The 22,171-nt window shown below is 41.5% G+C and overlaps 1 protein-coding gene across 1 annotated transcript in view; it reads left to right on the top strand.

The window, feature by feature from the left end:
* The window catches only part of TBX20 (T-box transcription factor 20), a 33,997-nt gene extending 13,062 nt beyond the window's left edge, over window positions 1-20,935 (top strand). Inside the window, exons 5-8 of the mRNA XM_030494693.1 lie at window positions 1,175-1,333; window positions 4,885-4,961; window positions 16,341-16,450; window positions 20,595-20,935. Coding sequence (XP_030350553.1) covers window positions 1,175-1,333; window positions 4,885-4,961; window positions 16,341-16,450; window positions 20,595-20,935 — 687 coding nt within the window. The remainder of the gene's footprint in view (window positions 1-1,174; window positions 1,334-4,884; window positions 4,962-16,340; window positions 16,451-20,594) is intronic.
* The last annotated feature ends 1,236 nt before the right edge of the window (window positions 20,936-22,171 follow it).

Raw genomic sequence — 22,171 nt, 5'->3', positions numbered from 1 at the left:
GGCAAATCTGTTCCTAAGCTCTCCCCTCCAATGCAACATGCAACCTCTCCCATTGACTGAGTTAGCATGAAATACAGCACCCCTTCTGCTGTGTTTCAGCTGAAGTTAACGCTTCCTGAGGAATGCACATTAGCTATTCCAGATGTACAGATCTGACTGTAACGTCGTTATGGCCCCTGCAAAATAGAACCACCCACACCATTGCCAATTTCGTCTTGTGACTGTGATTATATCCAAAACAAGGACTGGTGCAAGCTGAGCTCTGTATTTAATTCTTATATTGTAATACTGTGGTTAGAGGCACCCAAACAGGCCTCCAGCCAGTGGTAACTGCAGCAAGTGGGACGCTGCGTTTGACTCCAGTGAACGCTGAACTTGGTTAGTTGGTACATTAGGTTTAGAATTGTTTTGGGAGCTCGTAAACAACTATTAACGAGAATAAAATGGCAAAACCTGGTCATTTGGGGGTTCTGTACTGGTTTTCCTCCTTGCTCTCATTTTTGGTAGTCTGGTTTTGGTAGTCTGCGGTGAAGAGCGTCTACGGAGTAGTTGGCTTTAAAGGTTTGCCAAAGTAAAAGGATCTGGGGAGTTTTATTTTTGGTCAGGTTTATGCTGCTGGATTTTTTGATTGGGTTTTATTTTCTTCCTGTTTTTGGTCTGGAGATGTGTGTGTATTTAATTTATATATAGTATATATATAGTGTATATATATAGTGTACACATATATATATATACACTTTAGGGATTCCTGGCTGTTTTCATTCTGCACCTGCACATTTCTGCAAGTGTGGATTCTGAATCATGAGCTTTCACGAGTACCATATTTTCCCTTGCAGCTGACACCTGCAAACCCGGGCACACGCTAGCAATAACAAAGTCTGTATGTAAAACACCTCACCTGTAGGAACAGGTATTTATGCTTTAGAAAAATATGTGCTCACCAGTGGCGTAGGAGTGAGAGGAAACCAGCTCCTGGGATGGCTGCTTTTCCACCTTCCTTTTCTGGGATTGCCCAAAAGGAGCTGGAGAGTTTCCTCTGAAAATCAGCCCCTGGCTAGCTAGATTTCAGATATCTCCCCTGCAGTGTGAATTAGACCTTGTTATCCCCCCCTATGCCTTTGAGGGTGCTGTTAAGCTTCCTCTCAGGACAGTGCCTTGTCACTCCTTCTTGCAGATCATTCTGAACTCCATGCACAAGTACCAGCCAAGGGTGCACATTATTAAGAAGAAGGATCACACGGCTTCTTTGCTAAACCTGAAATCGGAAGAGTTCAGGACGTTTATCTTTCCAGAGACAGTTTTTACAGCTGTTACCGCCTACCAGAATCAATTGGTGAGTACACTCGCTAATTTCCATGGATTTAACTAAATCCCACCCTGCTGAGAACTCCCTTTTCCCCAATTCCAACTTTCCCTTTCCCAATTTTCCAGCTAGGAAACTTTCTGATATAACTTCCCTTTCCCTGCCAGTGTCTGCTGTGACCATGCCCTATCTAATTCATATTCAGGAGTAATTCTTACATATATGGGTAGTACTACCAACTTCAAAGAGCCCTAAGGACTATTCATGGGAGTAAAGATGACATGAAAGTGGCTTTCATTTGTCTTCTCTTCTGCCTATACAAAGCTGTTTGCATATTATAATTTAGTCCTTTTTTAATTATAGCTCATTAAGGAACTGTTCTTATTTGCAGAGATCTTTGATGCCACAAGCTATTAGCTGAGAGAGACTCCGGTTTGCACAGGATGATTTCATGGCCTTAAAAAGCTGACTAATTAAGATGTAAGGCTTAAATGTAAGGGAAATCACTCAGAGATATGCTTTTCAGAGGCTGCCCAGATTACATCCAGATGTTTGAATTTCAATTTGCATGCCAGTGAATAATATATACAAAATGGAGGAGATCATAACAATGGATTGCTAATGAGTAATTTTAGGAAGTATATAAACAGAGAGCAGAGGCTCTGCTTGACAGTGGATAGGGCTTTAATATTTAAGTCAGTGGAAATATGTTGTTGGCTTCAGTGCGATTCAGAATGTGCTTTAAGGGCTTAATGACTGTGGCACTTAAAGAAAAAATACCTCTTTCCCTCCTTAATTCCCCCAAGCTAAGAAAAATACAAGTACTGTCCCAACATGTGGGCAGGAGCATACCAGTACCCCAATGTACCTGCTGGACTATTTAATGAAGCAAAAGTAATTAATTTCTAAATGCTATGAATAAAATGCAACTGCTGCACAGGGGCAGAAGAAGCTCTGAAGATAATAGCGTAGTATTAAGTCAGTCCTTGTGACAGATCCCACATCCCACTTTAAGGCTTTAATATCTGAATGCATTGATTTTAAACTGAGGTTTGTATGTGAATGCTGCAGAAAATGCATCCTGGCAATCTCAGGAATACAATGTTTGGGCAGACAGAGTGATTTTTCCATGTAACTTTCGTTAGAAACCAGCAAAATAGTTACAGGCACAAAACCATCTAAACCTGAAATCTATTTCTGTAGGATGGATTTGTGTTTACAGATGCTGTTTACACCAGAGATGTTTCTAAACTAACCTTCCCAAAGCACATACATTGAGTCCTGGAAAACTTCTCAATGGAACATCTCCAGAACCCCTAGAGGTTGATGCTGTCTTTTTATTTATGACTAATGAAAACAGAGCCTTTTTTCATTTTTGCCATTTCTTTCAGAACTGTTTTAAGGAGGGATTGATTACATTTCTGGAGGTTATTAGATAAAAGCTAAATACATTACACTTTCAACAAACTATCTCATAATTTAAGATTTAAAGGGCATGCATTTATTTAAACAGTCAAACCACTGCCACAGAGTTGAATTGTAGGTCAGATTTCATTTTAAAATGCTTTCTAGCAGATGTTCTCTGGTTGTTTGTGAGACAGTCTCTCAGGAAAAATATGGCCGTAAATGATTGTGAGTCTCATCTGGCATCGGTGTATACAAAAGGTTTCTCTTGTGATGTCATACCAAATCTTTAATATTAGAACATGTAAGTTTGATCGGTGAAAACATGCTCAAGAGATGAATAGATGTCCTTATTATTCTGCAGTGCAGTTGGCTTGGTGTGTTGGTGATCTAAGTCAATGGAACTAGTTAGAGCTTGTCTGTTTTCAAGGTAGTTTTTAGGATGCTGCCATAAAAACGTTTGCTGTACGTGAGGCACCAACTCTTTTGCAACATCACCATGAGTCAAGGGCTTATGGGCATCTTGGGACTAGAATAAGACTCTAACTAACTTGCCGAGCTGTTGCAAGGTCCTGTGACAAGGCTGGTGTTCAGGGAGGTTTCCACTGGTTGTACTTGATGGTTGTACCATCATGAAACAGCCTCAAACTCTCAGCCAGCACTAAGGTCCCATGCTGTTTGACCAGCCATAGGAACAACTGGTGAGCTGCAGCAGCTCCTGCCTGGTGCCTCAAAGCAAGGACATTCACCAGAGAGCTTGGGAGACCTGTATGGACCCAAGATGCTGGGCAGGGAAGGCAGCAGCCCAGGGATGCAGTGACTTTCCCAAGGTGGCAGTCGCGCAGCACATCATTCATATACTGCGGACCAGTAGTTAAATACTCATGTTTTGTCTTTGTAAGCCTTTCCCTCCCAGAAGATCTTTTTCTCTTAATGAAAAGTTGGGCTCAGTTGTCCTTTTCAACTATTTTTCTTTATTTTTTTTTTAATTTGGAGGAGAACCCACCCCATTTTGAAATACTGTTGTTTGAGACCATTTGATTGTTTGAGGATTTGGAAAAAATCCCTTTTCTTGCTGAGTCTCAAGGGCCAGCTATTAAAAAAGAGGTTGTGGCCTCTTCAATACAGGCTTTTTTTGAGGAAAGCCAGGCCGACATAGCCACTCAGTCTGAAGTGCTGAGAGCTGTTATTTCCATGGGCTTGAGCTAGAGTTGGTGGCATTCACTGCCTGGCAGGACAAGTCCTGTGTTGTCTCTTGTCAAGCTCTAACTCCCACTTATAGTTTTAGTTTGAATTCCTGGAAGAAGTATGGCTGGAAAATCTGAATGTTATTATGGTGCCTCAGGTTTTATTCACCAAATTTCATTTGGTTGGACAGCTAGAACGTTTCATAAGGGTAGTGGTGTATTTTCTTCCTGCTCCCATAAAACCACAGTGACAGCCATCACCTATGGCTGAAAAGTTTCACTGCAAAAGTAAGGGGAAGCCTGATGCTCTGGGGCAAAGGGGCTCAAGCAGAGTGGAAAAGCTGACAGGATGCACTGGGCAGGTTTGTAGCTGATTTCTGAAGAAAGGATGAGAGTTTTAGTTGTAAGAAAGATCTCTGTTTTCCCAGGACTGTGATGGCTTTAATGGGGTTAATCCTTTAACCCAGGTTCCGTCACTTTAAATCCGAGTTCTCCCCACATTTTAATTCCCTCATGCCCTTCCTCAGCCTCTTTCCATAGCTAAACTGCCCCAGTGTGATGGCTGGTAGGTTTGGCTGAAAACATTTGCTCCTAGTTTGGGCTCAAATGAGTTGATGTGCAGCTCCACCACCGAGGCTCAGACGTTAGCAGGGTGCTCTGTATTGCTCATGGAAAAGACAGCCTGATTCATGCTCTTAAAGCATTTGGAAGCAGTGATGCTGTAAATATGGGTGGGTTCCTCCTGCTCTGGCTAACATGACGGCTGAGACCACTGTGCCCTTTGGTCTTTCCATTGCCATACGCGTAATACAACCTGGTTTGCCCCTGCCAGCTTTGCAGCATCTCAAGAGTAGCTAGCACACATGCACACACACAAGGAGCATGGATAAAATCAGCAGTGAAGTCAGGAGGATGGATCAGTTAACACTTTGTACGCTGCAATACCTTAACGCTATATTCATGTTGCGTTGCTCTTTTCTGTGTTCCCAGATAACCAAGTTGAAAATTGACAGCAACCCTTTTGCTAAAGGATTCCGGGACTCTTCCAGACTCACTGATATCGAGAGGTAATGGGGACTTTCTGTTTACTTTCCATGCAGATAAGATAAAGAGAAGAGAGAGTTTGTAGGAAAAGCATCCTTTCAACTCCTGAGAAGTTGTGCATTTTAACGTTATCTTGTTGCATACAGTAAGCCTCCTCCACCTCCTTTAAAAATACTTATAAACTTTATGAAGAAAGAGCTGGTTTGAGTTTTGACATCTGTTCCAGTTGGGACTGATATATTCATCTTCCTGAGGGGACTTCTTGAAGGGGGTTGGGGAAAGGGTCAGTTTTACAGCTTCAGAATGAAAAGCTTTTTTCTTATCGTGCCATTTAATCCTACTGAGGGCTGTGAATTGGGTCAGTGGGAAACAAGGGTAGTGGTCCTGTGAAAAACATCTTTATAGCTCCCCACTGCTCCACACAGTGGAAAAGAGAGGGGAGCTTCCCAAAATACACTTCAGCAGTCCCAGACACTGAAGTCAGCAATTATTGCCATCAGGACGAACCCCATAACTCCCACCCTGACGACAAAGATGCCATTTTTGTTTCACCAAAACTGTACTGCAGGCTGCATCAGGGGAAAGCTTTATCTGGAAACTGTTGAGTCTTGTGTGTGTACAGCTCATTATAAGCAACTGCTGCCATAGGGAAAGAAGCATTAACCCACAGTTGAGTAGGAAATAAACTTCAATCTCTTGGTAGCTCTCCAGCATGTCACATTTTTATGATATCATGTCAAACAGTTTGGCAAACGAAGCAAATTAAGCTGCCTGTGTCCTTTAGGCTGGAAGGGAACTTGATGGAGATGGATATAGCACATCCAGATTTCCCTGTAAGCACACAGTCATGAAAGAAAGTTTGGAGAGGCCAAAACCCTCCAGGCTCCTATGTCATCTGGGGATATCCAGATGTATCTGTGAATCATCTTTCGCAGGTGCATATAGGGGACAAACTGCTCAATGAAGTCATACCCATACAGCTAGGGAAAGTCTTTACAGCACTGCAAAAGTACATCAATCTAACCAGCTCCAAGGATGGGAGTTAGTGGTATATTTTATACCTTGCTAGTAACCAGACCATTAGTGATACGCTAATTGGCTAAAGAAGAGTAATTTTGCACTGCACACTTGCAAAGTTGTTAAAAATTGCTTCCTAATTGAAAGCCTTCATTGAAATCGGAAAAAGAAACAAACCAGATTTGGTTAAAATAGCATAGCTTGCTGTATAGGCAAAGTACTAAGGTAAAGAACACCCAAAGCTGAGGTTTGTTGCAACAAATAGTCAAGACAAGACCTGTAGGAAGAGCAGATACTTTGATTTTTCACACTTCAGTTTCCTTGTTCTACAGGCAGGCGACATCTAATGACACAGCTTTGCAAGGGCTGAGGGAGTCTGAACAGATAAGCTGGGAGAAAAACTTAGTTAGCTCTGTGCAGACGAACCGACTATCGTGGTGCTGGATATGAAGGGAATTTTTCCAGAGGACATCTTATTATAACAGCACATGGCATGGAGTCAGAAATGCTGAACACAAACCGCAATGCCCTTTTGTTTATTGATAAGTGTAAGAATAGAGCCTGAGACAGGCAGCCTAGCCCAGACACGAACGTTGCTATGAAAGATAAGGTAGCCACATGTGAAACCTACAATAAATACAAGAAACAGAACCTGGAAAGTATTTAAATGATATTAAAACACTCTATTTGAGAGTTTAAGCGTAGTTAAGGACTTATTTTGACTTAAATTGGAAAGTTTGGCCCTCATTAGGGAATGGTATTTAAAAATAACCCCAGAAACTGCTGCACAACAGATTAAGTAATGAGATAGTCGCAGTGTAACACACAGGAGGACTGGTAAGAAACTCTTTGAGAATTTCTTAAGTTATCTGATATGGTTCAGAAATACCAAGGGTTTTATTCAGTTCCAGCATTAAAATATTCAGGCAGATGAGAATGCCATTCTTTTAAGTGCCCACTGGTTCTACAGACTTCATGTTAGCGCCAGCAAAATTGCTTAAAGGAATCTGATATAAAGCGAAAAGAAAAAGCCAAAAGTGAGATATTTAATATGCTACGACAATGAAACAAGTAACTAGGGCAGATTTTAGGTTAGACATTAGGCAGAATTTCTTCCCTGTGAGGGTGCTGAGGCGCTGGCACAGGGTGCCCAGAGAAGCTGTGGCTGCCCCATCCCTGGCAGTGTTCAAGGCCAGGCTGGACACAGGGACTTGGAGCAACCTGCTCTAGTGGAAGGTGTCCCTGCCCGTGGCAGGGGTTGGAATTGCTCCTTTCCAACTCAAACCAGTCTGTGATTCTATCCGACAACAGGAAGAATTTCTCACTTCATATCCATTGTGACATGCATTACAAGATGAATAGTGACAGATGGAATAGTACAGCATGATCCTTGCTTGGTCTAGTTGGAAATTTAGCTATTTCTAGAAGATTACAGAGAAAAATACTTATTTTCTAGGAAAAAGGCTATGCGGGCCAAACACACATTAGCACAGGTCTTGAAAACTGAACAGTTACTTTGAAGCTGTGAAAATTACTTGCATGCACTGCCTCCTAAGCATGTGCATGCATAATCCGCACAGTGATCCTAATGGTCTCCCGTAAAGCATCCTGTGATGTTAGGGCCAGAGAGCACTCATTTATCACGAGTTCCAGCTTTTCCGAATGACCTAAGTAGTGTGAAAGTGTACAGAGCTTTGTATTTCATTTCCAGGTATTTAAGCCTGCTTTTTCCTAAACAGCCTTTGGGGAGGGAAACAAATCAGATCAATTGATCTTTAGAGACCTAAAGAAATTAAATTAGTCTGGAGTCAGTTACTGCACTAAACCATCCAGTAATTGGATTGCTCCTTGTAACTGATTGAAAACAGCCTCTATCTGTAACAATATAGGTAGCTTTTCTTTATAGTACATCTGAGAGAAAAACACATCTTTTTATGACATGATGACAGAAATTGCACTTTTTTAACCTAATTGAATATGATTTTATAAATATGTGACTTTAATGATTTCAGGCTTCCCATTCTAGATTTACGATCCTTATGCAGGAAACCCAAGCTGAAAACGCATTTAGGATTAAATCTGTTTGCATTATATGTGTTGGAGTTAAAATAATATACATAAAGATAGTGAAATTTGCAAAATGCTAGAGGAGCTAGTAACAGCAAAGCTGTTGAAGTGCTTCTATTTTCTTTTGTTCTTGTCTATATACCTTACAATGGTTTCCTTGTACTCATAGCTATATATGCAAAGCTTTTAACTATTGAAAACATCTTTGGTAAAGTTTGGTATATATCAAATTTTCAGTAGGACGTGAGATTCCTTCCATAATCAGCTCTTTCCATACGTTACTTGTGGTAATCTATTTATGGCAATGGGGCAGACTTTATCTGGGGCTACTGTGATTTAGATAAGTAGCTGATTCACCTTTTGATCTTTTCACGTGGTATTTACATTTCCTCTATTATGAAAAGGGCTCCCACAGTGGTTGTTATTGGAAAAACTGAGCACTTAGCAGCAATTGTCAGAATGTGGAGCCTATCATACCCTGGTGTTGACTATTGGATGTTAAATGCAATATTGTGGATGTGTGTGATCTCTTTTTAATGGTAGCCTTTGTTAAAAAGACTAATGTAGGTGTTATAATGAGCAATTCACTCTGGAGATGAGTTTTAAGGGAATATCTTTATGCTTCTGCTTAAGAAAAAACTGCCAAAGACATACAATTATGCAAAATCAGAACCCAATTGGTTACTTTTTATCTAGAGCCTGAATTTATCTTTTGAGTTGTGAAGAATTGGCATTTTAAAAAGAAATAGATAAATAAAACCATTGCGATTTAATATCATGCAAACAATCCAGGGGAAAAGGTGATCATTTCAAGAGTGTGAGTGAACAGAACTACTGAATTGTAAAATAATGATCAAACAAGAACTGACAGATCACAAACACGATCTGAACGTTGCTTCTCTGTTTGATCCAGTATGTGATAGGCAAGTCAGGGTGTGGACTTGTAGCTATTGGAGAGCTAAGTGAGTACACCCATCTGCATGAGTCCAATAATGCTTCTGGGAGGTAGATACATACTTCAAGAGGCAATCTGGACACCCAAGTAATTTTTAGGCAAAGAAAGGAAGGATTGGGGGATGGAGAAGTAAGAGAGCTGCATCCCAGCATCCCAGCTGGATTTGCATGGTAATCAGATTCTGAATCTTCCCCTGAGGAACTTCATGTCTGAGATGTGGAAATACACTGTACTGGCTTACAAGGCTGTAAGTGAAACCAATGCTAATGTCCAGATATGGGCACTGCCCTGCTGAAGTGGCACTCAAAGCCATGTGCTTAATGATGCGCTGTCCACAGCAGTCCCCTCTTCCATCCCCTCTTCGAGCTGCCTTCCTCCTCATTCCCGTTGCTTACTGCTGGTCTAGAGCAACTTCTCTGACCCTTCAAAGTCCCCTACCAACAGCCAGAAATACTTACTCTCTACGACTTCCTCCTCTGTTCATGATTAAGTAGGGCTTTGTCATAGTTCTCCAGCAAGTCAAACTCCCCAGCTGATCTTTTATCTCCCGCTAGTTCTCAGTCTATGAATTTCAGCAATCAGCCATGGGAGAGCACCTCCAACACTTAAGTTGGGAGAAAAAGTGAAATCCTGAATTTAGAGAAATGCCAGGGACTTCAGTGCCTAAATGCATGGTATCTGGTGCCATTCCAGATGTGCTGAGGTTACTCCAGCCTTCAGCTGCTCATTTTCCACTTAGGTATTCTGTTATTTATCCCTTTTACCTGTGCAAAATTATGATATAAAAACAACTCTATTTTGCTAGTGTTTTCCACTCACCTCGTGCAGGTGTCATACGTGCATGGGGGGAGGGCATGATGTCAGACCAGAGCCACGGTTTCCAAGCCAGAGAAATGTAATTTTATCTTTGTGTTTGTTTGTTTTAATTCCCTGTATAAAGATAGCTGGTTTTCTCAGTTTTATTTGTAGTTGGGAGAAGCAGGGTGGCTATATTTGATAACCTCATGATCCTTCTTCCTAAGAGTCATTACTTTTCCCATGTAATGGCTTCAGCCAGGCTACGTAACCTCCATGCATATTGCAGCTCTTCCAGCACTGCCATCAGTAGCCAGAGGATTACTTGAGGCTGCCAGCAAACATCACTTTGGAGGTACATTTGTTCTTTCTCCTGCAATCATCAAACCCTAGATTTTTTTTATGATTTAATTCTTGTTTCACTTTTTTACAATCCCAGACTGGTTTGGGCTGGAAGGGACCTTAAAGCTCATCTAGTTCCAACCCCCGCCATGGGCAGGACACCTTCCGCTAGACTGTATGTATTCTTGGAGTACTACATCCATCCAAAACTTGACCAATAGTTTTGACTTTGTGAAAGTGTTTGATGGTTCTTTATCAGCTTTTAGGCCATGTAAGCCAATGTAGTCTGATGGGCCCTGGTTCTTCCCTGGTCAGAACTGGTTCAGTTTCAGACTAAGCAGTGGAAACAAGCTACTTTGTTCTGGTTGAGGATTTGGTCCATGCCATGTCACAGCTGAATTAGGTTCAAATGGTCAGCCCGTAATATTCATCTACCATATAAAAGCAATGACATACAGCAAATTAATATGTCTGTATGTTTGTGCATGTGTATAAGAGCACATAAAAGCCACAGGAGTGTGAAGGCTGAGTGATATCCAAACAGTGGTTGTTGTTCACTCTTAGCTGCTGTTATGAAATGTATTTGTCCCTCCTCCTGTGTTGGTTTTTATATTTTATCTTTTTTCCTGTTTGGGTTTGTGTTTTTGTTGGTGTAGGGTTTTTTTACAGACTTGTTTTTAGTACTTATGTCCTGGGCAAAGTAATCATCTTTTCCCTTAAAGAAAATAGTTCTACTACAGTGCGACTTCCGACAAGTTTATTTTTGTGCCTTCTCAGCCCATTTATTCCATCTGTCTTCACCTCACCTCACTTCTGATGTCTTCTGTTATCTGGGCTTTCTTCCAAACATACTAACTGGCAGCTACAAAAAAAGGAAACCTTTGAAATGCAGAACTAAAGAAGTCATTCAGGCTGCAAACTGATAATTCATACACTTTATATCCTGTTCTCTATTTTTCTTTGTGTTGAACTGAATGGCCAAGCAAAACATGGTTGTCAGTTTTAATATTTTATCATTTTTCCTTCTGCCTTTTTTTTTATTGTTATTGTTAACATTGCCTTTCTTCTTTCAAAGAAAAAGGCTGAAAAGCAAATCCCATCACACCAGGAACAGGGAGCGGATTCTGAGGGTATCCTCACCTTTTTGCTTACCTAGCACATGGGTAGTGAGAGCAAAAGCAGAAAACACTGACAGGCTACTCAAATCTGCTCTGAAATTGGAACCTCTTGTTCCAATTCCAATTGTCCTTGTTCCAATGCCTGCGACAGTACCTTCTGCAGATGATACGCGCTCAGAGTGCTTGGCTCTGCTGCCTGCTCCTTCTCACCGCAGTCTGGCTTTTCCACGTTGTCTTCAAGGGAGGTTGAACCTGGCTCCCAGTGGAATGGGTGGCTGCCTATTCCATCAACTCTATCCTCTTTGGAGCCATGGTATAGATCTAAGATGAATACTAATCCAGGCCTGGCTCCAGCAAGCTAGTTCTGGATTAGCTTTTCTAACACCTTCTGCCAAACCCAAATATATTGCCTCAAGCCTCCTCATCCCACAAGAGGAGGTAGGCTTCCTGTCTCTATCCGTTGGGTAAGCTCTCTGCCAAATTCAGGAAAACACACAGGCTTCAGGCATGTAGCAGCATCAGTGTTGACAGTGCACTGTGGCCAGGTGAGCCCTCTTCCATATCAGCAGGGCTCATGGTCATGCCTTTCACAATCAGGGTCGTGGTGATCACCAGGCTGCTGTGAATGCAGAGCAGAAGCAGAGCAATAGCAAAAGGAGCAGAAGAAATGACACAAAGAAGCATCAGAGAGATGCCTGCTGAGAAGCACTCTTCTTTTACTTTGATTAAAGATGCTGCTCAGGATAATCTGGGACTTTACCATCTCCTGAGAGAATCTATGTAATCTGGGTTGACAGCAAAAGGAAGTGAGCACCCTCATACAGGGCCTCACTCCTCAGCTTCTTCCCAGGTCAGCTCTGTTTTCTGCCATCTCCCAGCTCATATCCCTGGCAAGATCTTGGGTTTAGTCTGTAAAGAGTTAGTGAATCATTTGTCAGCTACATCAGGATTTTCCTATCTACTTTCGATCCTCTGAGACTACTCTGTAGGTACAGGGCGGTGTTAACTAACCATGGCCAAAGACTCAGCTTGTAGCGGCAAGACATAAAGCACCCCTAGACAGAAGTTTAGTTTTGGAATCAGTTGCCAGCAGGGACAAGAGTGAAATGTTCAGTCAAGAGGTTAAAACCTGCAGAATGGCAAGATGCTCCCTGTGCACCCTAAAACCTCGCTAATTGATAAAGTCTCCCAGCCCTTCACTTCCTTCAACTCCTGGTTCCAAATTCACTGCTTTATTTCTTATACAAAGGAAAGAAGTGCTTCATCCATAATAAGCAGAGATTTACTGACAGGGCTGGGCTCAAGGTGTGTCAGGATGCAGATAATCAGGATCAGCCTGAGCTCCCTTTCCCTATTGTCTCTCCTCACATTTGTCTTGCCTCAGCATCTTCTCTTGGGTGCACTAGCCAATATGAGCTTAGATTTTTCCATTTCGTTTGGCACATGGTTCCTTCTTTTTCTCAAGCAGCTTCAGCCCCTAACTTGCTCTTCTCCAGCCTGTCATCTGCTACTATTATCCAGTAATACCCATAGCACTGCTTAATCATAGTGATATATTATGCCTATGTGTGTGTTTCTCCCCTCCTCTGGGTATTTACAAGATACCTGTGAGTTGAAGAGCAGTCTGGAAGACTGCAACTTGTTGGTAGATCATACAAAAGGATTTGACAGAAAGAAGACATCTTTCCTTTATCCAGCTGGTGGCTTGTGATCTCTCAAAACAAAGTTTATTGCTAATTTATTGCTAACAGAAGAAACTATGGCATTCTAACATACTTTAAAAGGTAAAACTCATTAGGTCCAAGTATTAGACAACAAATGCCTGATCACGAACTGAGTAACAGAAGTTGACCATTGAGTAACTGGAAGTCTTCAGCCAGTTTAGTGTGGATTAGCTCTGAAAAAAACTAAAGGAAAGCTTTAAAAACGCAACTCCTCCATACTCTTCATTTGCTAAATTATTATTATTATTGAGCAGAATCATAAAATGGCAATTAGTGGTTATTGTTCAGTAACTTATAGAATTATTTTCATAAATCCTTTGAGCTGCATTGAGATATCTGAAGATGCTGCGTACAGAACTATAAAGCCAGAAGGTTAATGCCTTTCCCTCTTAGTAGTAGTAGCAGTATAATTTGGGACTTTAATAATGTATTTTATCTATATTTTGGATACCCTAAACAGTTCACACTTCCATATACGGAATTTTCAGGAAGATTTTGATTGAAGTCCTTTAGGCCCTGGTTGAAATGAGGGTATAAACAGGAACCTGTGTTCCAGATTGTCAGCTTTGTTCTTGCTTTTTGAACTAAATTCCACGGGTACTTCAATCTCATCCTTAAAGCTTTGCTTCCTCCCATACATCCACTTTGAAGAAAGTCCTAAATCACCTCTGTCTTTTAAGGGTGGTGGAGGTTGGCCTCCTCTTTCCAACCTATGTGGAGAAACTCCACATTTCCATTGATTAGATGAATTGCAACCCCTTTCTTCTCCAAGAAGATTTCATCTCCAGGTGGTGTTCTCTGGGCATGAAATATTTGAGCATGGTGCAGAGGCAACCATCCCTTTCCTTTGAAACACAAAGGGAAGGAAAGATTATCTTTTAACTTAGGCCACTTGGCCAGGATGGGGAGGGGGAGCTGAGCGCAACTTCAGCTCTTGGTTTTTCTAGGTGGAATAAATACTACTTGGCAGGATAACTCAGAGATATACTTCGTGAGTGGAGAAAAATCACCTCTACTTGCTTTAATTTGTGTCCTTTTGCACGCTTAGGTGTTTTCCTGCTCAGCCTTTTGAATTTCGTAGGTCCGTTTGGAGGTTTATATACATGCAACGTGTTGTTTGCGGAAAGATGAGTATCCACCTGAAGGCTTTGGGGGACAGGTGCCTACATTCTGGTGTGAATCTCAACGCATTGTGCTCATGATGTGAATCACAGCCTCAAGCTCTAAAATGAAACATCAGTGGGTGTGTTGTGATTCTAGTGTAAGCCACCACCATGGTTAGGCAAGATAAGCATACACACTTTTGAATATTAAATCTCAGCTGCACAAAAGAAATAGCTTTTGTGAAATTCGTTGCTTTCCCTGATCCAAGTTTCCTCCTTAGACTGTTCCCTCTGCCATAAAAGCCTTTGCTTCTTGTGCCAACGAATGAGACTAATCTTCTAAAACCTTTAGCAAACTACCTGCGACATTACAACATTAAAAAAGAATAAACAAACTTACTACACAGTTCCCTGGTTTCAAAGTTTGCAGATTCAGAGTTCATTAAGAAGTCACTTCTCTTTTTCCTTTAAAAGAAGACAACCATATAGAATAATAGAGTTCTCTGTCTAGCATACAAACCCATCTGGAAAGAATTTAGTCTGCAATAATTGTGGGCATTTGATTTAGCTTTAAATCCCTGTAGGTAATTCAAATGTAAATTTATTGGGGTGAGTTTATCCCCAAACCACCATTGGATCCAACGTTTTAGAGATGAAATTGGCCCACTGCACTAAAACTAGAGCCTGCATTGTTTCTGTTGCATCAGGATATTGTTACGTGCTGTAATGTCTGTCATTACAAGCAGACCTTTACTAGAAATAAAGTCAATAGAGATGATTCGGACAATCAGTTGAATCCCATTTATTTTTCAGACCATTAAAGATTAGCTATACTTTGGTTATGAGTATATTTATAGACTGGTATCTAAATTACTCAGACAACACTGGGCTAATTCATTATTTGGTTATTCTGTGCTCATCTGAGAGATGGAAAATTTTTGGTGATGGAAAATTCTTTGCATTTCACATTCTGCTTCAGCAAAGAAGGGAGTTTGAAGAGGCATTCAGCACATACTGTAAACAATGCCATCTGTCTTTTTCTTTGTAAAATCTTCTTCGAGATAGCCCTGATATGCCTACTGTTTTCAATCACTTAAAAGGCAGTAATCCAATTAGATCATCCTCGATGTAGGAACCGCCATTGCTTTCAGTCCACTTCCAATCCTGACACAAGTAAATCACTTTGATAAGATCCCCTCGTTCTTTACTTTTTTTTCTGAGGAGACCAGCATAAGTAATGATGCCACTGATAGACCAAGGACAAAATGACCATAATGGGCTTTCTGTAGGAAAGGAAAACATGTGCCATTGTGATTTATTGTGTTACTTGGAAAATGGGTTTCCTTGGAATTTTTGCAACAGCTATGCTTTCCAAATGAAGGGCATTAGCAAGTAGGAATGGCCAAATGGTAAAGTCAGACAAAACAGATTTAAACAGCTATCGCTACCTAGATTTCTTAAACGGGAACAGAAGGTCAAAGCCATTTTGGAAACGTGCCTAGGTTGTATTCCTCTTTGGTATAATGCCACCTACTTACATGGAAACGCGCAGGGAACGTGTAAATTTGGACCTTCCTTACAAACTGCTATGGCTTATCGTGCAGATATGCCTTCCTTCTATTTAAAAATTGTCTGGGTGACTTCAGTGCTTTGTGCCACCAGCGAGGCAGGGGCCCGGAAGGCACATCTGACCTCCCAGAATAGACATGGCACAAGATCAGGAGTATCTGTGGACTTCCTGCTATATGAACTGGCCTCAACTCTGATGCTGAGAGAGCATGGTTAGAGCTGAGCTGTCTCTGGATGCATCTACCTCTTGCCTGGTTTCAGATAAATGGGGCAGCACCACATGAGGTGGTCATGTGTGATGTGAAAGCCTGTTTGAAAGGAGCTGGCCCACAGGTGTCTCTTTGAACCCAGAATGATCACTCATCACAAATAACCCTAAGTCTTGTTTGTTCAAATTCATGAAGAGTGCTGGTCTTACATCCACTGTCTGAGGCCGAATACAGGAAATGCAATGAGAAGTTGTCTCTACTTTGCTGGAGAAGCAGTACCACACAGGTAAGAGGTGATCAGCAATGCTAAAACACCACAGGCCAAGTTCAGCATTTCCAGTGACATGCTAAGAGGTAACCCTTCTGTTCAGTAATTTTGGAGAGTCTGTGTGAGAAAGCTGTGATCTGGACAGGGAAAAGGCAGCACGTTCGCTGTATTTAACCACATGAATCAAGAGACTGTTCAGGACGTTATTGATACAATAGGTTGTTTCCTTTCACAGAGAAAGCGTGGAGAGCCTTATCCAAAAGCATTCCTATGCCCGATCCCCCATTCGAACCTACGGAGGAGAAGATGATCTCGGAGATGACAGCCAGGCAACACAAAGCAGAGGTAGGAAAATGTGCTCATGAGGTAAATTGTGGTGACCTATTTATGCTTGGGAAAAGCAGGACCACAATCAGTACTGTGGTGCTCTGAAGCATTTCTCTGGTGTGTCTCTCTGCCATGAAGTCCTATAATACATAAGGAGAATACCTGTTACCTCGTGGCTTTTCTGGACATCTTATATGTCCATGGTACTGGTGTGGGTGGCTAGCTCAGGAAGCATCTAGAGATGTCTTATACAGCCTTTGCCATCAGAAGGGATCTCTGCTTCCTCTTCAAGAAGGCTAAAAAACAGGCAACATCATTACCATGGTGCTGAAAACAAGCCAACACTCCCCATCACTTGGCAGGACTTACTAGCTAGGGCTCAGCACCATTTGTAAAGTACCATGCAGATGTGCCACTTGTTGCCTCTCCAGCAAGACGACTTGGTTATGAGCATCTTCAACCAGCCTGTGGTTAACCTGCTTTGCCTCTACAGGAAGAAAAGTCCATAGCTCCCTGGCAAATTGATGTTTCGTTGTTATCTCTTGGTCTCTAAAAGGTGCCCTTCCTGCTGAGGCAATTTAGCTCAAATGGTTTGTCTACTTTAGCAAGACAGAGTTGTTCTTCGTGGGGATTCTCGCTGGGCAAATTGCATTTGTCATTATTTGCCACTGGAAATACATCTCCAACCCATCTCATGGGATCACTAGCATAAACTTGTGTTGTATTATTCTTTGCATGCTGACTTTGTGACCTGCCTGATATGCAACAGCCACTTGAGGTAAAGCAGTTCTATCTGCCTTCCAACTGGCAGTGCCCTTGTCTTGTCCTCTAACTCCATACAGTGTTGCTAAGATAAGAGCATTATTTCTGGTCATAAGCTCTTTGACTTGTGCAGAGGAAACACACTTATTTTTAACCATGAGTTGCTCTTCAACAAGCTGTGATTAGGTGGCCTTGTTCATATGCGTCTGTTCTAAGAGCAGTCCCTTAGATTGCGGAGTTTCTGGAGCAACTCCTCAGCTGGTACGATGCCATCCTTTCACATCCTCCTGGGGGATTACCTTGCTTCACGTCAGCTTTGATCCTAGGCCAGTCATTGTCAAAGACAGTGCTAAATTTCCACTTGCGAGAAGTGCTCAGAGCAAGGCATCTTCTGTCCAAGAATTAAGTTTCTCCCTGGTATGATACCCTCCTTTGGAAGTAACAAAGTGAACCTCAGTATGAGAGCTTGCCATTAAAGCCTCCCTCTTCTGAAGAGAATCCCTAGAAAGGTGTCATAGGAGGAAAGAACAGTTTGTAACAGTTGATCTTACAGGGTACAGTTCTGCATTTGCTCGCAATATGGCAAATGAGTAAGTGAGGAAGATGATGAGTTGTGGTAACCGATTTTCTTCTAATCTGGGAGCCATATGCTAGCATAGGATGTGATTGTTCTGGGCAACCAGAGGAATGCACAGAGGGTAAAACATACTGCTCTTGCGGATGAGTAACTGGTACTTACTGCCTCCACTCTCTGTTTAGGTCTGGTGTACTTAAATAAGGAAAAGTCCTCCAAGACATGAGAAGAGAACTAATGATCTTGCAGAAACTCCACAGACATTTTCACTTCTTCTGTTGCATTTTAAAACTACCCTGCTTGCAAAGTTGAGGGATGTCCTTCCATACGTATGACAGCCAAATATATACACACTGCTGGGTCCTATGTGTTATAAGCTCTCTGAGGCCTCAACAGCCTCACAATTACTAGAGCACATCTCCTTGGTGCTGGCAAGAGTGGCATGAGAGACTTTTTGGAGTATCAAGTTGCAGTTAGAGACCATTGCTGTTTGAGGAGGAAAGGGGCTTATATATGTTCCTCATGAGAATCATAGCACAGTTTTGGTTGGAAGGTCATCTAGTCCAACCTTCCTGCAATGAGCAAGGACACCAGGATGCTCCAAACCCTGTCCAACCTGGTCCTGAACACTGCCACGGATGGGGTAGCCACAGCTTCTTGGGGCAACCTATGCCAGTGCCTCAGCACCCTTATTGTAAATACTTTTTGCCTTACACGTAGTCTAAATCTTCCCTCTTTTAGTTGCAAATCATTACCCCTTGTCCTTTTGCTACAGGCCCTACTAAAATTTGTCCCCATCTTTCTTTATAAGCCTCCTTTAGGCACTGGAGCTGCTCTAAGTTCTCCCCTTAAGGAGACTTCTCCAGGCTGAACCAGCCCAGCTCTCTCAGCCTGTTTCCATAGGAGAGGTGTTCTATTTCTCTAATCATTTCATGATCATTCACAGAAGGAATCACATATTTTATTGTGTGTAGAACAAACGAAGTCTATCCCTGCTATTTATTTCTAATTACTTCAGCACCCACGTAAAGCATTCTCAACTCAGCCAATTTCAGCCATCCAAAGATGGAGGCAGCTAGCCTTCAGTAGCATATTTATCACAGGAAGTCTACTTCCAAAGGAATTAGCAGATATGAAATATATAAATCCAATTAAATCTCTTTAATGCATAATGTCTGGGTGCCTGCACTCCAGCATCCACACACAGGTTTCACAGCAGCCACCAGGAACAGAGCCAAATGTAAACCTTCCAGGCAAATCCAGATTTGCATCCTGTTTCCCTTGTAGTGCAATAACGCTGAGATACCCCCTGATTTGCTCTGGCCTGTGAGTACAGTGTTAAACTTATAATTTGGCTCTGGATCCTAACTTCCCAGCATTTTGGGTTTGGTTCAGTGGTAGGGACAGGGTCTGGTTCAAGTCCGTTTCCACTGCTGAATCAACATAATTTCTCTTTTACTGGGCCATTTTACTTGTTTTGTTAAGCAGGGGAGGAATTAATCATGAGTAGCTCTTTTTCCGATTTGAGAATATATCCCTAAAGAGGTTTATGATTTTAAACAAATCATTTTCCTTTTCTGCTTTTCTATTGCTGTTTGCTTACAGTTTTCTTTTGAGTACGTGGCCACAGTTGGTTAGTATATGTCATTCCAAGAAGTCTACCTTAACAGATAGCTGTCTCCATATTTTTTCTTTTCACAACCTGGATGAACCTATCCTCTAGAATCAGATTTATGAAACTAATACCTGTTGTAAAATGTGTTGTCTCAGAATGTTTTGCAATACAGAACTGCAATTACATTTTGCCAAATATCCTTGCCAGTAAATTTATTTCTTAGAGTAAGAAACATTTTCTCAATGGACAAAGTTGGACAAGAAAGAAAACACAGAAGGGACATGAGCTGAATTATTGTTTGAATAGGAATCAAAAGAGTTTATTTATCGGATTTTATGTATTCCCATTTCTAGAAATCAGGCATCTGATGATAAGCAGATGCATAGAGGAACTGCAGAGGTGAAGGGCAACTTGTCACGTTATGATCTAACAATGACCATGTATAATTAACCAAACAAATTATTGTTCCCCCCCTCCTTTTTTTTTATCTAAATTAGCAATTACCCTGAGAGCCAGTTCTTAATATTTTTGTGTATTTCACTGAAAACTCCCCATCTCTTACTAGGATTTAGCATTAGTGTAGTTTCCCAGAGCACTGTATATAGCAGGAAAAATAACGAATGCTTTGACATTTTAGAGGTTTTATTTTCTGTATTTTGGAAAAGTCAGGTTGAGTGAAAAGATGCCATATTGACAAGTTCTATTGGGATAAAATAAAAAGGAGGGGGAAAGCTTGTAGTGCAAACACATTCTTCTGCATTTTTTGCCAAACTAAAATTTGAGAAGAAAACCCTAAACAGTTCTACTGAGGATGTGATGTAAAAAGCTACAGCATCTCTTCAAAACAGGGCTGTAATGCAGGGAGATTCCATGTCAGAGTAGCTGTTTCGGTGTGCAGTCAGCATTACAAGGTTCTTTAGTGTTTAACACCAAAGATGTCCAATGTGCAAAACTGATTTTACTGTTCAAGCCAGTGCAACCAACTCCTTAAAATGGAAATCTGTCTGCGTGATAAAGGACAACAACTGGCAAATAATAATATAAAGAAAGATAAAAGGAGAGAGAAGTATTTGGGAAGTATTTCCCATGACAACTTGATATTAAAATCAGCCTTGCTGTGAAAGGCTCTTTTTCTCCCCTTTTGCTATGTTATCAGCTCTGCGTGCTGCCTGAAGAATGAAGCATCAGGCATTATTTCTCTTTGCTTGCAGGGTCAGCTTTTACAACATCTGACAACCTGTCCCTCAGTTCCTGGGTATCCTCCTCAACCAGTTTCCCTGGATTTCAGCATCCGCAGTCTTTGAGTGCCCTGGGTACCAGCACTGCATCCATAGCTACACCCATTCCTCATCCAATCCAGGGATCTCTGCCTCCGTACAGCCGCCTGGGAATGCCTCTCACACCCTCTGCTATAGCCAGCTCCATGCAAGGTAGTGGCCCCACTTTCCCTTCCTTCCACATGCCCAGGTACCACCATTATTTCCAGCAGGGTCCTTATGCAGCTATCCAGGGACTGCGCCACTCCTCTGCAGTGATGACGCCATTTGTATGAGTGATGTAAGACAAGAGAAACGTGAGATTTTCAATGTGCAAGTTTGGTATGAAAAGATACGAGGGACCTTCCTGCAAGGCCTGTGGCAGGAGCGCTGAACTCGTCACAAACCAGCTAAGAAAATGCATTACGGATATAGATTCCTCTGTTGAGGGATCACGAGAAGAGTGCGTGCAGCTTGGAGCTGCTCCCAGATCTTATGTGTAACACAGCCGAAATGGATCCCAAAGTTCCCAGGATGTTTCGTCGCGTGCAGCTCGTTCCAAAGGTGCATTATACCTAGCGGAAAGAGATGATGTTTATGCAGCAGTGTACAAATTCATTGTGTATAAGTCTTTTTCTTTTCATATGCTAGATCGATTCTGGAAAAGGCAATACTCCTACTCATCTTCATCTCTTCTTGTGACTGATGAGCACCTAGGCAGAAAAACGTATTGCTGTAACTCTGAGCATGTTTTAGCTATCTCAGCACACATCTGCTGGGAACATGACAAAGTGGAGAAGACCACTGTCCTTTTTAAAAGACTGGCTTATATTCACCAAAAGCAGTATTTCTTAGTTGCTACTATAATCCCAAAGAGAAAATTATTAATGAGTCTTTCTTTATTTGCTTCTTTCACAAAACACTTATCAGTTCAAAAAAGAAAAGCAAAAAAAAAAAAAACCTGTGTTACAGAACTGTAACAGTAATGGTGTTTTCTGTCCTTCAGTCTAAACAGAAGCTTGTCCTCTAACCTAGGAGGAGCAATGTAATTATCTATTAAGGTATGATGAAGGAAAACGTTGATTTGGGAAAACCTGTTACTTAGAAACCCAAGATACCAAGTCTTTAAAACAATGCTTGTTTGCTGCCGTGTCTGCCACTGAAGACCTGTTTCTAGCTGCAAATGTGTACCAAAGTAACCAAATGTCAAGCTAGATCAGTCTATAGATTCTCTATGTCAAACTATAATCAACGGACTGAAATAAGACGAGTGGCATTGCAGTATCCTTCTATTTCTTCTGATTTTTTTAGGTTTGGTCATGGCTGTTACTATACAAGCTCTTTGGCCAGGAAAATGAGGGTTGTACTGTCTGGTTTTCCCTATCCCAGTAGAATGGTGGAGTTTCCTTGGGAAAATATCAGTGCAGAGCTTCACATGTAACTTTCTTTTAACTAATATCTGTCTTTTTTCAGTTACTAATTAGGGTTCCCATTCAGTCCTGTCCACTTTTTCTAGTATGTTATATCTGATG

This window comes from Strigops habroptila, chromosome 1, assembly GCF_004027225.2.
Source record: "Strigops habroptila isolate Jane chromosome 1, bStrHab1.2.pri, whole genome shotgun sequence".
Lineage (NCBI taxonomy): Eukaryota > Metazoa > Chordata > Aves > Psittaciformes > Psittacidae > Strigops > Strigops habroptila.
The sequence above is the reverse complement of the archived record's forward strand: the minus strand, read 5'-3'. Positions and strand labels throughout refer to the sequence as shown.